Raw genomic sequence first — 17,203 nt, 5'->3', positions numbered from 1 at the left:
AGAGATGTTTCTCAACTTTAAAACGAGTTAAGACATTTTTTAAGGAGCACCATGACGGAGGAAAGACTGACCGCTCTAGCCATGCTGACAATTGAAAAACAATTGATAAATGACATTCCTAAATTCAACGAAAATGTTATTGATTTATTTGCATCAAAAAAAGACAGGCGTATTGACTTGATTTACAAAACTTGTACTTGAGTTATAAACATTGTTTAAATGTTTACCTTTGAAGTAAATTAAGCACTAGTGTAATAGAAATAATCTTCTTTTGTACTAGAGAGTAAAATGTTGGTGTATTTATCTTCATGTTGCCAAGGCCTTTGGTTGCATTGCCTAATATCGAACACTGGGGGCTGGGGCAACAGTAATTGAAATGTGGTTGTATTTCTCTATAAAGTGGAAGGTTCTTTAAATCCAGGAATATATATGTTTTCATAAATGTACGTTCAATATTCTTATTATTTTGCAGCTTTAATTAATCATTTGGTTAATATATATATGTTATTATATAATTTAACTGAGCACCATCATGTATATTTTAAGACTAGACATGGGAAGGTAGTGTAGGCTCCTCCATTTGTGCACTGTTGCACGTGGACATGGCTGTACTGAAGAGTATGCATTCATAGATTTAAGATGTCTGTGTCCACTGTGAGGAACACAGTGAGCAATGCATGGTGAGGATATGGAAGACCACAGGCACAGTTCTTGTTAAGGCCAGAAGTGGCAGGGCAAGTAAAATATCAGAGAGGGCCAGAGGCAAAGGCAAAGGATGGTGAGAACGGTCAAAAACAGCCCACAGACCACCTCCAAAGACCTGTACTACTGGTAATATTGTTGAGGGTCTCATGGATTCCACTCAATATCAGCAGATACTTGAGAATAATGTTGAGGAATCAGTCACAAACTTCAGTTGAAGTTACCCCCAGGCCGGGGCTGGATATTTCAAGAAGACGATGACCAAAAACACTGCTGGTTCAAATGGGTGGGGCCATTTGAGGGGCGTGACTTTTGAAAAGTGGTGTGGCTTTTAAAATGGGTGTGGCTTTTTAAAAGGGGCGTGGTTTTTTAAAAGGGGCATGTTTTTTCAAAGGGACGTGGCTTTCTAATAGGGGCAGGGTCTTGTGCACCCCCATCCTAAAAATTCACCAGCCGCCACTGTCACCTGAGCAACTCTATGTAAAAAAGAAAGATATTTTACCTCACAACTTCCTCAGCTCAGAAGAGTAAATGTTGTGTAAAAAGTTATACTTCAGCTGCTGGCCAGCTGCAGGTAAAAAAAAAGAAGAAGAAATGAACTGCAGCCAATCAGCATCAACAGTGCTGAGGTCATTAACTCTTTTACTGTGATCTCATGAGTGTTCACTTAACTCTCATGAGATTTCATAGTAAACTTCCTTAAACTGAATAGGGAAATAACATAAGTGTACACAAAGCTCAGTCCTTTGCCTGTCCCGGGACAGACATACTCATTTGCTGCTTAAAGTCCATTGCAATGGGGATTAAATACTTAGGACATTTTGAGGTAAAATATCTTCCTTTTTTACATAGAGATGCTCAGGTGATATCTTCCTGTCAGCTTTTTACAGCTATGCTGCATAACTTTCAAGTGTTTCAACATTTGGGTATCATGGCCCTTTAAGTGAATATATAGTAGTTTTGCATTTTATAAATGTATAGTATCATTAATATTTCTACTGCAAAATTATATTAGAGAGGTTAGTGAGATACATAAATACCAAAACTGTTTTTATTGCTTTAAAGGGACAGTATACACCAATATTTATATAACGGCATGTAATATAAACTACTACAAATAATAATATGCACAGATATTGATGTAAAAGTCCATTATAAAACTGTTTAAAAACTTACTTAGAAGCTCCCAGTTTAGCTCTGTTGAAAAGGTTAGCTGGAACACCCACTGAAAGTGCCTGTATAGCAAAAAGAGCAGACACTCCCCCCTCCCCCTTCCTCTGCATATGAAAAGACCCTTTTACACAAACAGGAGCAAGCTGGAGTACGTATACATTAGTATTCTTCTAAAAATTGAGGGCTTGGTTAGGAGTCTAAAAAAATCAGCGCAATGTTATTTAAAAATAAGCAAAACTATACATTTAAAAAAAAAAAAAGCTGTATTGGTTATATAAATGAATAATCTACGAAACATTTATGCAAAGAAAAATCTAGTGTATAATGTCCCTTTAATAATGGATATATTTTTATCCCAGTGGCATAAAAATGATGCTATTGCCATAGATTAATAAACAAAATACACACTATAATAAATAGTAAATAATTCACATGGGACTGACCTGAAGCTTTATGTGGAACAGTTCCTAGCTGTGGTACATTGACAGTTGGATCAGCCATGATTGCTTTATCTAGTGAACGTAGTGACAGGAACTCATAAAAGTATTCTGCCTGCAAAATAAAGCATATAAAATAAACTGTCAATAATCTGAGACCTAGAACAGAGTTTATTTTATGTCTATAATACTAAGTCTTGATGAATCTTTGATAATAGAAAGTAGTAAAGTTAAAACAACAAAAATAAAGTGCCCAGGCCATTTTACCCACCAATCTAAACTCTATTCCCTTTCCTTCAATCATGACATTCATTCTACTATCAGCACCTTCAACTATCCTGATCTCTTATACGCAAAATGGCATCATATTATGAATTCATTCTGAAACAACATGTATATTCTCCACTAAAAACTTTACCCCACTTGATAGTCTAATCACCATTCCAAAAGCACAAGATAGAAATGGGTTTTATATGAAGGCGTAATGGATGAAAGTAAAAATGTAACTTGTGCATTTACAAGTTGAAAGTACAATGTTTGTTAACTGTTGGACTTTGGATATCGCAACCTAACTTCTTATCCCTATAGACTTCAGTGGAGAGCACAAATAAAATAAAAACTAAGAGCATTCGTGCACTAACCCGACCACATTTATCCAAGTGCGCTATACCTGACATGAATTATAAATTATATTTCAAAGTTCTTCACATAGAAGAAAATGTTCTATCTATTTTGAATATATATTCTCTCTCTCTCTAAATATATATAATTATTATTTAGTAAAATATATATATATATATATATATATATATATATATATATACCTACCAAATACATAATAATAATAAATATTATATACATATGTATAGGTATATAGGAATATATTTTTAAAATACATAGAACATTTTCCCCTATGTGAAGAACATTGGAATGTAAAATATTTACAGTAAAATCACACTAAAACACATTATTAAATATTAATATTGATAATGTGTTTGTATATGTATTTTTATATAAATATATATATATAGTTACATACATACATACATAGGGGCATATTTATCAAGGTCTGGCGGACCTGATCCGACAGTGCGGATCAGGTCCGCCAGACCTCGCTGAATACGGCGAGCAATACGCTCTCCGTATTCAGCATTGCACCAGCAGCTCACAAGTGCTGCTGGTGCAAAGCCCGCCCCCTGCAGACTCACAGCCAATGGGCCGCCAGCAGGGGGTGTCAATCAACCCGATCGTACTTGATCGGGTTGTATTGTGGCGATGTCTGTCTGCCTGCTCAGAGCAGGCGGACAGGTTATGGAGCAGCAGTCTTTGTGAGCAGGCTCGCCAGAAACACGGGGCATCAAGCTCCATTCAGAGCTTGATACATATGCCCCATACTGTATATATATATACACACACACACACACACAGAGAAGCACACTCACAGGAACGAACAACTGGCTCAATACTATTGTTAGCCTGTTCTATGGCGATTTACCACCTGGGTGCAGCTTCTTTTAGCCCAGTAATGCATTTCACAGGGAAGAACTTTCCTGTAGTATATCAGTCTGATCCCGCCTATTACGGTCAGTCCAGCGCCAAAATACCAGGCAATTCCTCTCTGAACAAGGAACACAGCAACCCCAGACGATCGTTTCAGCCTTCATTGCGGGCCTCGTCAGTGAGGTGTAGCCATATTCCTCTAAGCACACTGAGCAAGGAGTCCACGTCTGGTTTCCCCTTTTTCCCATAGGGAGATTAAATACACACGGAGAGAAGCACACTCACACTCACACTCACAGGAACGAACAACTGTCTCAATATTATTGTTAGCCTGTTCTATGGTGATTTACCACCTGGGTGCAGCTTCTTTTAGCCCAGTAATGCATTTCACAGGGAAGAACTTTCCTGTAGTATATAAGTCGGATCCCGCCTATTTCTGTATGTATATATATATATATATATATATATATATATATATATATATATATATATATATATATATATATATATATATATATATATATAGTAGCAATGAAGAAAACTTGCACTCCCTGGTACTTTTCAACACAATTTTACTGTAACCGTGTAACGTTTCTGGCACTCGTCTGAGGAAGGGGATATATTATCCCCGAAACATTACACAGTCACAGTAAAATTGTGTTGAAAAGTACCAGTGAGTGCAAGTTTTCTTCATTGCTACTGTAAGCATTTACTAGCACCCGGCAGATGTTATGAAAGTGAGAGTGCACATCCCTGCTATTATATATTTATTTATATATATATATATATATGTTTATACATATATTAATTCATGTATACACATATATATATATATAGTATACAGTATATACATACACACACACACATACATACATACATAAATACATACACATATTTAGACATGTACTGTATATGTATGTGTGGACAAGGGTGAAATGACATGAATTATAAAAACAGATATTCAGGCCTCAAGGATATGTACATATTTACATGGTGTCAAGCAATATAGCATTTTTATGCAAAAAAACCAGCGTCCTTTAACATAAATATGTACATATCCTTGAGGCCTGAATATCTGTTTTTATAATTCATGTCATTTCACCCTTGCCCAGAAGAGGCCAGTAAATTACATTGCTGTGATTCATTTCACCTAATGAATATATAAGGGGTTAAATACCTAGTTAGCCTATTTAAACAGGTGTGTTATGAGTGTTTTTTATCACATGACTAAGGGGTACTAATCCCGAAACGTTGTGGTTTTTATGTCTGATCCTGTATCACAATAAAATTTGGATTTTTACTACAGATGAGTTTTCCCATTGTTTTTTGGATATATTATTCTGTTCTTCTAACAGGACCAGTTTTGATTACTTAGCCTTGCTTTCTTGTGAGATCCTCTCTTGCAAAGTACCTTCACTTCGTTCACTCGTTTGCTGTGTCTCCGGTTCCTGCTGTCTAACCCTTGGCCGGATCTACAGGATCAATCCGCGGTGACTTCACATGCCGAAAGAACCGCTCCGACTGCCAGCTTGTCCGCTCTGCTCTCAGCTGATCGCTGCAACAATACTCCAGTTCTATCAGAACCTCCATCCAGGACTGCTCTCTTATCCTATTTGCTGCTGCACAGTAAGATTGCCTAAATAGTAATTACTCCTACTCTGTTAAGTGTTTACCTGCTATGTTACCTAATAACCTGGTGCCTTACTTTGTATTTCTCTGCTGAACTTTGTTGCGTCTTACAGCCATAGCGATTTGCTAGACAGTGTACCATAAACTAATGTAGGGACTCTGCTTCACCCTTATGTTTAATGTGCATAACTTGTACTGGTGTGATATCCTGAAGCAGAGATCCTACTACACAGCATTCCAGTTAACTACAGATTCTCATATGACTTTATTTAGAATTCCACAGTTGGGTTCTATAAACTAACATAGCATTCTTCTTTTTAGAGATTGGCTAAAATGCTATATCAATTGTGATAGTATTACCAAGCCTCAAAATCATGAACCCAGTGGATATTATAGCACATGTGCAAACACTCACTGACAGGGTAGAAAACATTACTCAAGCTATGAACACATTACAGCAGGAAAATACTTCTTTGAAAGCCTACATAAAAGAGATAGCAGACAAACAGAAAACTGATTGCATGCCTGAACCCAGTATTAGTCCCCCAGATAAGTTTAATGGTGACCGTAAGCTTTTTAGGGAATTCAGAAATGCCTGCTACCTCCATTTTACTTTAAAACCTAAAACATTCCTTACAGACCACATTAAGGTCCTTACAACTATCTCATACCTCAGGGGGGAGCCACATATTTGGGCAAACTCTTTCTTTGAGACAAATGACCCTATACTCCACTCATTAGACTCATTTTTTGCAGCAATGTCACAGTTATACGATGACCCCTATAAGCAGCTTACTGCTGAGACTGCTATGAGGTCATTAAAGCAACACAAAAGACCAGTGGAGGAGTATATAATGGATTTTAAGAAATGGTCTAAAGATTCTGGCTGGAATGAGCTTTCATTAAAGAACCAGTTTCGCCTAGGGTTATGTGATACCCTAAGAGATGAACTAGCTAGAGTAGAACTACCTGACAGTTTTGAAGCACTTATTAACTTAAGCATTAGTTTGGACAGGCGTCTTAGGGAACGCAGACAGGAGCGTAACACCTCTGACATCACTGTAAAGCAGTGACGTGCAGTCATTAGAGGCAAAAAAATTTCCACCCCCCCCCCTGGTCCGGCATACATGGTATCATCCATGTTGCGTAATAGAAGGTAGGCAGTGAGCTGGTCCGCTGCCCTCCATCCATTGCACAACATGACTGCCTGAGCCACAACTGAGCCAGCGCCACCCACTGGTGACTAAAAGCTGAGCCCATTGCTACCCATATGCTCCCATTTGAGGCTGCTCTTCTAGCAGCCTCGGGGAGCCAATCAGAAGCAGTCTTGTCAGTCACGTCACGTGACTGCTGACGAGGTGGAGCAGTGTGCGGAAGTGCTGGAGGGAACCTTGGAGCCCTCAGCCAAGTCACGTGGACACTAGTGCACTGTGAGAACGGAAGCCAGGCTGCTGGAATGAAGATCAGTGGAGTCAAGCAGCCAAGAGAGTAAGTTAAGAGAGTAAGTTACACTATGGTACTGTACTGGTGCTGGTGTAATTTTATTTTCTAAACTTTTTTTTTCAACTTTTTTTTTTTTCTTGGGCCCCCCCCCCTTTACTTTGTGACAAAGCCCCGCCAAAAGCCCTTTTAAGGGCTGGCAAAAGAGCTGTTACTTTGGGGCAATGCCACGCAAAAAGCCCTTTTCAGGGCTATTTGTAGGGTTAGACTTAGGTTTAGTGGTAGGGATAGTTTAGTATTTTAGGGGTTAAATAATTTAATATAGATGGCGGCTGGGTAGGGGGATTAGATTAGCGGTTAATAATTTTAAAATAGATAGCGGCGAGGTAGGGGCTCACTTTAGGGGGTAGGTAAGGTAGATAGCGGCGGTGTTAGGGGCTCACTTTAGGGGGTTATAGATTTAATATAGCTGGCGGCGGTTTAGGGGTTAATAACTTTATTAGGTAGTGGCGGTTTAGGGGTTAATACATATTTTATTGTTAGGCTAGTGAGGGGGGATAGCGGATAGAGGGTTAGACGTGTCGGGCTATGTTAGAGAGGCGTGTTAGACGTGTCGGGCTATGTATGGGAGGCATGTTAGACAGTGCGGGTGATTTAGACTTTAGTCAGGTTTTGTAGGCGCCGGCAGTTTCTAACATGCTGCAAGTCACTGGCGACGCCAGAAATTTGTACTTGCGCAGATTTCTGGACATCGCTGGTTTGTCAGACTTACGGCACGTTAGCATCTGACGGCGACATATATGGGATAGCTCGAGTTGCGAGCTGAAACTGCGGGCGACGCAGGTTCCCTCGCTTGCGCCGCAAACTACGATCTATATCGGATCGCGCCCCAGGTCTGACAGACCTTGCTGAATGCGGGAAGCAAAACGCTCTCCGCATTCAGCAATGCACCAGCAGCTCTTGTAAACTGCTGGTGCAACGCCGCACCCTGCAGATTCGCAGCCAATCGGCCGCTAGCAAGGGGTGTCAATCAACCTGATCATATTCGATCGGGTTGAATTGCGGCGATGCCTCCTCAGAGCAGACGGACAGGTTATGTAGCAGCAGTCTTTAACTAGTGTTTCTGGCGAGCCAACACAGGCCCTCAAGCTCCATATGGAGGTTGATAAATAGGCCCCTAAATGTATACTCTATTCACACCAAAAGAACAATTTATGGATTTTTTAACTTTCTGCAATGTTCATCTCTGAGCTATGATTCGCAAGCAGTGAAATAACTACAGGGATCAATGTAAAATTATAGGGACATGAAACCCACGTTTTTTCTTTCATAATTCAGATAGAGAATACAATTTTAAACAACATTCCACTTTACTTTCCATTATCTAATTTGCTTAATTCTTTAGATATCCTTTGTTAAAGAAATAGCAATGCAAATGGGTGAGCCAATCACACAAGGCATTTATGTGCAGACACCAATCAGCAGATACTGAGCCTATTTAGCTATGATTTTCAACAGAGGATATCAAGAGAGAATGAAGCAAATTAGATAACAGAAGTATATTGGAAAGTAAAATTATTGCGCACCCGCAAACAGGCAAATTTGCCCTTTTGTGGGAGCATGATAATTAATCAGCCATTACAAGTGGCGAGCTCAAGGTAGCTCAAGGTAGCAATTAGTGCTTATAAAATTAACCAGAGATCAGATCTCTGGTTAATATTATAAATTTGCCACATAATACTGTCTATTGCAGTTTATTAAAAAATAAAGATGGCATTATTTTGGGGTTAAAGTTGGTGGGAGTGGTGCCTTTACAATGTGGTCTATGGGAACTGTGTGTTCCCTTTAAATATATATGTATATGCTTATAAACATATATATGTATGTATTAATATGTGTTAATATGTGTATATACATATATAAACACATAAATATATATGTATATCAGTATATATATATATATATATATATATATACACATATATATATATATAGTGCAAAACAAATATTTACACATAGTAGTGCAAAACAAATATTTATACATAATTAGCGCTGCGGAATCTGTTGGCGCTCTACAAATAACCGATAATAATAATAATAATAATATATATATATATATATATAACAGTCCAAATGTGAATCTGCCCTCCTAGGGTCAACCACCCGGATGTTCAGTTTAAATATAATAGCTCCAACAGTGACAGAGACAAACCAGGATTTTTTCAAATGCAAAAGTCAAATTTATTGACGTTTCGGGGACTTGTGCTCCCCTTCTTCAGAACATCAGTGTACACACAAAACCGTGCTTAAATACAGTGAACAAAACAAACAGTTACCTCCTTCTTCCTGTCAAAAAAGCGCCAAAAATAAATCATATCCGGTATATTATAAAGTGAACTCGGAAGTTAACAACCTTCACTTCCGGTATAAGTATACATCAAACCATTCAGTTATAAAAGTGCTGAATTAAATACATAATAAATATTCTCAAATATGATGTTAATCCACTAGAGGAAATGAGAATATTTATTACGTATTTAATTCAGCACTTTCATAACTGAATGGTTTGATGTATACTTATACCGGAAGTGAAGGTTGTTAACTTCCGAGTTCACTTTATAATATACCGGATATGATGTATTTTTGGCGCTTTTTTGACAGGATGAAGGAGGTAGCTGTTTGTTTTGTTCACTGCATTTAAGCACGGTTTTGTGTGTACACTTATGTTCTGAACAATTTGCTGCCATTGCTGCGTGACTTACCCCCTTTGCTAGTGCTGAAGTTCTGATGCAGTCTCTGGCCCAAAATATTTTTAAAATGTTCGAAATGTATTTTACAAGAAATACTAATTCATAACACAGTAAAACCAAAACAAACCCATCCCTGAATATTTTATTTTTAATTTGGATTGAGTTTATTACCAAATTATGGGCCAGATTACAAGTGGCATGCTAATGATAGCACAGGTCATGATAAGCATTATCACCAGACCATGCTATTATTTACACGAAACTTGATATTACAAGTTCATAGTAAATCCCATTTATCAGAGAATAAATCGCTAAATCAACATCTTCCCGGATGCCAGGATATACCATCTACCTGCACGCTGGGTGAATTAATTTGATAAAGGTGTCAGTCAGGCACCGAAACGTCATGGGACTATTTATGATTTGTTTTGAATAAAAGTTAAAGTGATTGTCAATTTTCACTGTTATGAAATTATACATATATAGAGAATAAGTATATTAATCATACCGCCACTTTTATTTTTTAATCAAATGTGTAATTTAATTTTTATCAGCATTTGTAAATAGCGTATTTTCACTATACCTGCTCCTCCCACTCTCCACTTCCTTCTTCTATGCAATATTACGTATACAGCGGTCCCACTCGCTGTTTACTTAGTGGCAATGCGCGCTCCCGTCTCAGTTACTCACTGCGCATGCGTGAAACAACGATTCCGCTGTCTTATATCTTACATTTTCGCTCATACTTTTTAGTTATACTGGAATGAAACTCAAATTTATTTTAGTATATATATATATATTTTGATATTTTAGACTTATTGCAATCATAACATCAATCGTTTTAAACATAAATGTAAACATTATTACTTTTGCAGGTAATCGTATGTGATTGTAGAATACGGAGCCCTTTTTAAACTTACCAATCCGTATATTGTTTCAAGAATCAATGAACTCCGTGAATTATTCAAATGCGCATGCATGAATTGTGAACAAAGTTATGGGAAACATGTTGTAATCGGAGTCTAACGCAAGCGCAATGCGGACTTGTGACGACACACAAAGGGGTTGGGTCCCCCTGTGGTTAGCGCCGTGATTCGTTATGCTGATCGTGGCTATAAATGACAAGGAGAGATAGCAAATGCCGGTTGGAGGATTATAACGACGGGAGCGATATAAAAACATTGAAAATTACGGTAATTGCGATGAAATAAATAAAATGATGAATGAAAGTCAAGTTATTTTAAGATTAATATAACGCAGAACTTTAGAAATGATGCAGAGTTTACATTCACTTTAAGTTCTATAAAATTCAGTGAGTGGTGACTTTATAATTGGACTAGGTGAATGCCCCGAAACGTCACAACCTAAATAAAGAGTCCTGTGCTTTAAATCCAGGGAGTGCATATTCTTAAGGCTTTATTTGATGATTTATGCACCCTGGTCTTGAGACTTTGGCGAGTGGGAGTGCCAGAGTGCTGAATGCAAGTTGAGGTATAGATAATAGAAGACAGCACTCACTGGGCTTAAAGAATAGCAATAGTAGCTTTTATTTTCATGACGTTTTATTTACGTGACGCTCCCCTTCATCAGACTGGGTCTGATAAAGGGGAGCTATCCCCAAAATGTCGCGTAAGTAAAAGCTACTATTGCTATTCTTTAAGCCCAGTGAGTGCTGTCTTCTATTTTATATATATATATATATATATATATATATATATATATATATATATATATATAAAATCCAAAGAAATTAAGGTATAGCGCAAAAACAGTCCATAGACACCTGCTCTTAAAAAGTGAAAGATTTTAATGTAATCCAAGATTTAAAAGACATCGTAGTACAAAAATAGGAGTTAAAAAATGTTATAACTCAGTGTGTACAGAGACACCTGTCTGCAAACATGTTTCGTGCCTCAGCACTTGTTCATATGCAGTGAACAAGTGCTGAGGCACGAAACATGTTTGCAGACAGGTGTCTCTGTACACACTGAGTTATAACATTTTTTAACTCCTATTTTTGTACTACGATGTCTTTTAAATCTTGGATTACATTAAAATCTTTCACTTTTTAAGAGCAGGTGTCTATGGACTGTTTTTGCGCTATACCTTAATTTCTTTGGATTTATATATATATATATATAGATATATATATATAAAATAGAAGACAGCACTCACTGGGCTTAAAGAATAGCAATAGTAGCTTCTATTATCTATCTGCACTTTTTAAGAGCAGGTGTCTATGGACTGTTTTTGCGCTATACCTTAATTTCTTTGGATTTTTACATTTCACTGGAGTGTTTGCAGACACTCTGATTAAGCAGCTGCAGCAGTTAAAGTCTCCCTGCATCCACCCACTCTCCATTGTGCCGGGGAAGAAATCACAAGTTACATGCTGAGGATTCAGGATCAATGAACAGCGGTGTCACACATTAAGGGTAAGCTGATATTTGTAGCGCTCAGGTTTGGTGTCTTTGTACTTTTATATATATATATATATATATATACGGTCGTATGCAAAAGTTTAGGCACCCCTGACAATTTCCATGATTTGCATTTATAAATAATTGGGTGTTTGGATCAGCAATTTCATTTTGCTCTATCAAATAACTGAAGGACACAGTAATATTTCAGTAGTGAAATGAGGTTTATTGGATTAACAGAAAATGTGCAATATGCATCAAAACGAAATTAGACAGGTGCATAAATTTGGAATAATATTTAGTAGAGCCTCCTTTAGCAGAAATAAAAGCCTCTAGACGCTTCCTATAGCCTGTAATGAGTGTCTGGATTCTGGATTTCTGGATGAAGTTACTTTGGACCATTCCTCCTTGCAAAACATCTCCAGTTCAGTTAGGTTTGATGTTTGCCGAGCATGGACAGCCCGCTTCAAATCACCCCACAGATTTTCAATGATACTCAGGTCTGTGGACTGGGATTGCCATTCCAGAACATTGTACTTAAAATGCCAGAGTAGATTTTGAGCAGTGTTTTGGGTCGTTGTCTTGTTAAAATATCCAGCTCCGGCTTAACTTCAACTTTGTTACTGATATTGAGTGGAATCCATGCGACCCTCAACTTTAGCAAGATTCCCAGTACCGGCACTGGCCACACAGCCCCACAGCATTATGGAACATCCACCAAGTGTTTGTCTTGGAACGCTGTGTTCTTTTGCTGCCATGCATAAAACCCCTTTGTAATGACCAAATAACTCAATCTTTGTTTCATCAGTCCACAGCACCTTCTTCCAAAATAAAGCTGGCTTGTCCAAATGTGCGTTTGCATACCTCAAGCGACTCTGTTTGTGGCGTGTGTGCAGAAAAGACTTCTTCCGCATCACTCTCCCATACGCTGAATTGTTGAATGATGCACAGTAACACCATCTGCAGCAAGATGATGTTGTAGGTCTTTGGAGGTGGTCTGTGGGCTGTTTTTGACCGTTCTCACTATCCTTTGCCTTGCCTCTCCGATATTTTACTTCTGGCCTTAACGAGAACTGTGCCTGTGGTCTTCCATTTCCTCACTATGTTCCTCACAGTGGACACTGACAGCTTAAATCTCTGCGATAGCTTTTTGTAGCCTTCCCTAAACCATAATGTCTAACAATCTTTGTTTTCAGGTCATTTGAGAGTTGTTTTGAGGCCCCCATGTTGCCACTCTTTAGAGGAGAGTCAAAGAGAACAACAACTTGCAATTGGCCACCTTAAATACCTTTTCTCATGATTGGATGCACCTGTCTATGAAGTTCAAGGCTTAATAGGCTCACCAAACCAATTGTGTGTTCCAATTAATCAGTGCTAGGTAGTTACAGGTATTCAAATCAACAAAATGACAATGGTGCCCAAATGTATGCACCTGTCTAATTTCGTTTTGATGCATATTGCACATTTTCTGTTAATCCAATAAACCTCATTTCACTACTGAAATATTACTGTGTCCTTCAGTTATTTGATAGATCAAAATGAAACTGCTGATCCAAACACCCAATTAGGAATTTTAAGTATTACTAACGCACCTTCGGGTTTAGTACAGTTGGTCTAGCTCAGTGTTGGGTTAGTGCAAGCCATAACTAATATGTTTTTTTTCAGCACGCACCATAGAAGTCTAAGGGGAGAAGAAGTTTGTGCAATTGCAATATCCGACGTCATGAAGTTAGTGCGCCTGAGCGGGAAAAAAAAATTAGCATGTCACTTTTAATCTGGCTCTATATAATGATCATTAAACGATTCCCATATGATAAATGCTAATGCTACAAATACATACATTTAGGATAACAAAATGAGCATAACACCTTGGTACAGAGATTTTCTTAGATTAACATATTTTACAATACATAAGGAACACTGCTAAACTTGCTGAAATGTGAGTTAAGTACAAAGTTTAGTTAAAGGGATAGTGAACTGTATTTTTTTCCCTTTAATGTCTTCCTAATATTCCATTTTACCTGCAGGTATGTATAAAATAGTTTACAAATAGCTCCTTTACCTTTATTTTTTCATTTGAAAAGCTATTTTACCTCTTGTTCCCCCAACTATACTGAACATTTCTGTGCCTCAACATTATCTATAGAAAAGCATTTGGATAAATTGCACTCCCAGTGGAAGGTGGGAAACATTGGTACTTAACCCCTTAACGCCCGAGGACGTGCAGGGTACGTCCTCTAAAGGATGTCAGTTAACGACCAAGGACGTACCCTGCACGTCCTCGGTGTGGAAAGCAGCTGGAAGCGATCCTGCTCGCTTCCAGCTGCTTTCCGGTTATTGCAGCGATGCCTCGATATCGAGGCATCCTGCAATAACACTGTCTGGCCATCCGATGCAGAGAGAGCCACTCTGTGGCCCTCTCTGCACCGGATATCGATGGCCGGTATCGTTGGTGGGTGGGAGCCGACTTGGGAGGCGGGTGGGCGGCCATCGGTGAGTTGCGTAAGGTGGAGGGGGGTGGGATCGGAAGCGGAGCCGACGGGGGCGCGCACGGGCGCGCGCGCGTGCACGGGGGGTGGCGGGCGGGCGCGTGCACGGGGCGGGAGCGGGTGGGAACCGCTACACTACAGAAAAAAAGTTAAAGAAAAGTAAAAAAAAAATTAAATAAACGTTTTTTTTTTAACCATCTAAGGGATCTGGAAGGGGTGGGGGGTTGGTCTTGGGGGGGGAAAGCTACACTACAGACAAGGGACATTTTTTATTTAAAAAAAGCATTTTTTTCACTAAACTGGGTACTGGCAGACAGCTGCCAGTACCCAAGATGGCGCACATTAAGTCAGAGGGGGAGGGTTAGAGAGCTGTTTAGTGGGGGATCAGTGAGGTTGGGGGCTAAGGGGGATCCCTACACAGAAGCATATGTAAATATGCTAACAAAAAATGCACAAAAAAGCCCAAATATACCTTTTATTTTAGTACTGGCAGAGTTTCTGCCAGTACTTAAGATGGCGGGGACATTTGTGGGGTAGGGGAGGGAAGAGAGATGTTTGGGAGGGATCAGGGGGTCTGATGTTTCAGGTGGGAGGCTGATCTTTACACTAAAGCTAAAATTAACCCTGCAAGCTCCCTACAAGCTACCTAATTAACCCCTTCACTGCTAGCCATAATACACGTGTGATGCGCAGCGCCATTTAGCAGCATTCTAATTACCAAAAAGCATCGCCAAAGTCATATATGTCTGCTATTTCTGAACAAAGGGGATCCCAGAGAAGCATTTACAACCATTTGTGCCATAATTGCACAAGCTGTTTGTAAATTATTTCAGTGAGAAACCTAAAATTGTGAAAAATTTTACGTTTTTTTTAATTTGATCGCATTTGGCGGTGAAATGGTGGCATGAAATATACCAAAATGGGCCTAGATCAATACTTGGGGTTGTCTACTACACTACACTAAAGCTAAAATTACCCCCAAAAGCTCCTTACATGCTCCCTAATTAACCCCTTCACTGCTGGGCATAATACACGTGTGGTGCGCAGTGGCATTTAGCGGCCTTCTAATTACCAAAAAGCAATGCCAAAGCCATATATGTCTGCTATTTCTGAACAAAGGGGATCCCAGAGAAGAATTTACAACCATTTATGCCATAATTGCACAAGCAGTTTGTAAATAATTTCAGTGAGAAACTGAAAGTTTGTGAAAAAATTTGTGAAAAAGTGAACAATTTTTTGTATTTGATCGCATTTGGCGGTGAAATGGTGGCATGAAATATACCAAAATGGGCCTAGATCAATAATTTGGGATGTCTTCTAAAAAAAAATATATACATGTCAATGGATATTCAGGGATTCCTGAAAGATATTAGTGTTCTAATGTAACTAGCGTTAATTTTGAAAAAAAATGGTTTGAAAATAGCAAAGTGCTACTTGTATTTATGGCCCTATAAGTTACAAAAAAAGCAAAGAAGATGTAAACATTGGGTATTTCTAAACTCAGGACAAAATTTAGAAACAATTTAGCATGGGTGTTTTTTGGTGGTTGTAGATATGTAACAGATTTTGGGGTTCAAAGTTAGAAAAAGTGTGGTTTTTTTTCATTTTTCCTCATATTTTATAATTTTTTTAATAGTAAATGATAAGATATGATGAAAATAATGGTATTTTTAGAAAGTCCATTTAATGGCGAGAAAAACGGTATATAATATGTGTGGGTACAGTAAATGAGTAAGAGGAAAATTTCAGCTAAACACAAACACCGCAGAAATGTAAAAATAGCCTTGGTCCCAAACGGACAGAAAATGGAAAAGTGCTCTGGTCACTAAGGGGTTAAAGGGAAATGAAAGCCACATTTTTTCTTTCATGATTTAGAAAGAGAAATCAATTTTAAACATCTTTCTAATTTACTTCTATTATCTAATTTGTTTTATTATCTTGATATTCTTTGCTGAAAAGCATATCTAGATATGCTCAGTAGCTGCTGATTGGTTTCTGCACATAGAAGCCTTGTGTGATTGGTTCACCCATGTGCATTGCTTTTTCTTCAACTAAGGATATCTAAAAAATGAAGCAAAATAAATAATAGAAGTAAATTGTAATGTTGTTTAAATTTGTATTCTCTATCTGAATCATGAAAGAAAGATTTTGGGTTTAGTGGCCCTTTAAATGTTCATGTTTTTCAATAGTTTTAAGTATTGGTGAATAAATACAGAGATAAGATAAAGAGGCCTCTGTGTACAGAAGAAATATAGGATAAGGATCTATCCTTGCCATACAAGATAAGCCAATGTAAATGGGTCGTGTTTTCACCTAATAAAAAAGATGTTTTATATACAAAAATAAATCAAAAGGAGCAAATGTCATACATTTTATACTCTGCCAATGTTAAAAATAAAATAATTAAAAAAACATTAAGGGGAAACTAATTTTACAGCACATTGTCCTTTTAAAGAGACATTAAATAATACATGCTAGATATAATAATTTATTGCCTGAGACCTGCGTGTTGATGTTTTTTTTTTTTTAAATTATAGTAATTGTTTCAATAAGTGTAAAAGTTTTATTTCAATAAAATATTTTGAAACCTAACGTTTCCTTAGCATGGCTGCTGTGGACCATAAGGAAGAATTATAAAAGCATTGCTAAAGTGTATAAACTCT

General features: G+C 38.0%; 1 protein-coding gene across 2 annotated transcripts in view; it reads right to left on the bottom strand.

Annotated features, from left to right (window-relative positions):
• Nucleotides 1–17,203, bottom strand: part of WIF1 (WNT inhibitory factor 1) — a 283,251-nt gene that overhangs the window by 244,641 nt on the left and 21,407 nt on the right. For both annotated transcript variants that reach the window (XM_053716857.1, XM_053716856.1), the window contains exon 3: nucleotides 2,319–2,427. In XM_053716857.1, the coding sequence (XP_053572832.1) occupies nucleotides 2,319–2,427 (109 nt within the window). The remainder of the gene's footprint in view (nucleotides 1–2,318; nucleotides 2,428–17,203) is intronic.

Source organism: Bombina bombina, chromosome 6, assembly GCF_027579735.1.
Source record: "Bombina bombina isolate aBomBom1 chromosome 6, aBomBom1.pri, whole genome shotgun sequence".
In the NCBI taxonomy this organism is placed as follows: domain Eukaryota; kingdom Metazoa; phylum Chordata; class Amphibia; order Anura; family Bombinatoridae; genus Bombina; species Bombina bombina.
This window is presented reverse-complemented; position numbering and strand designations above follow the sequence as displayed.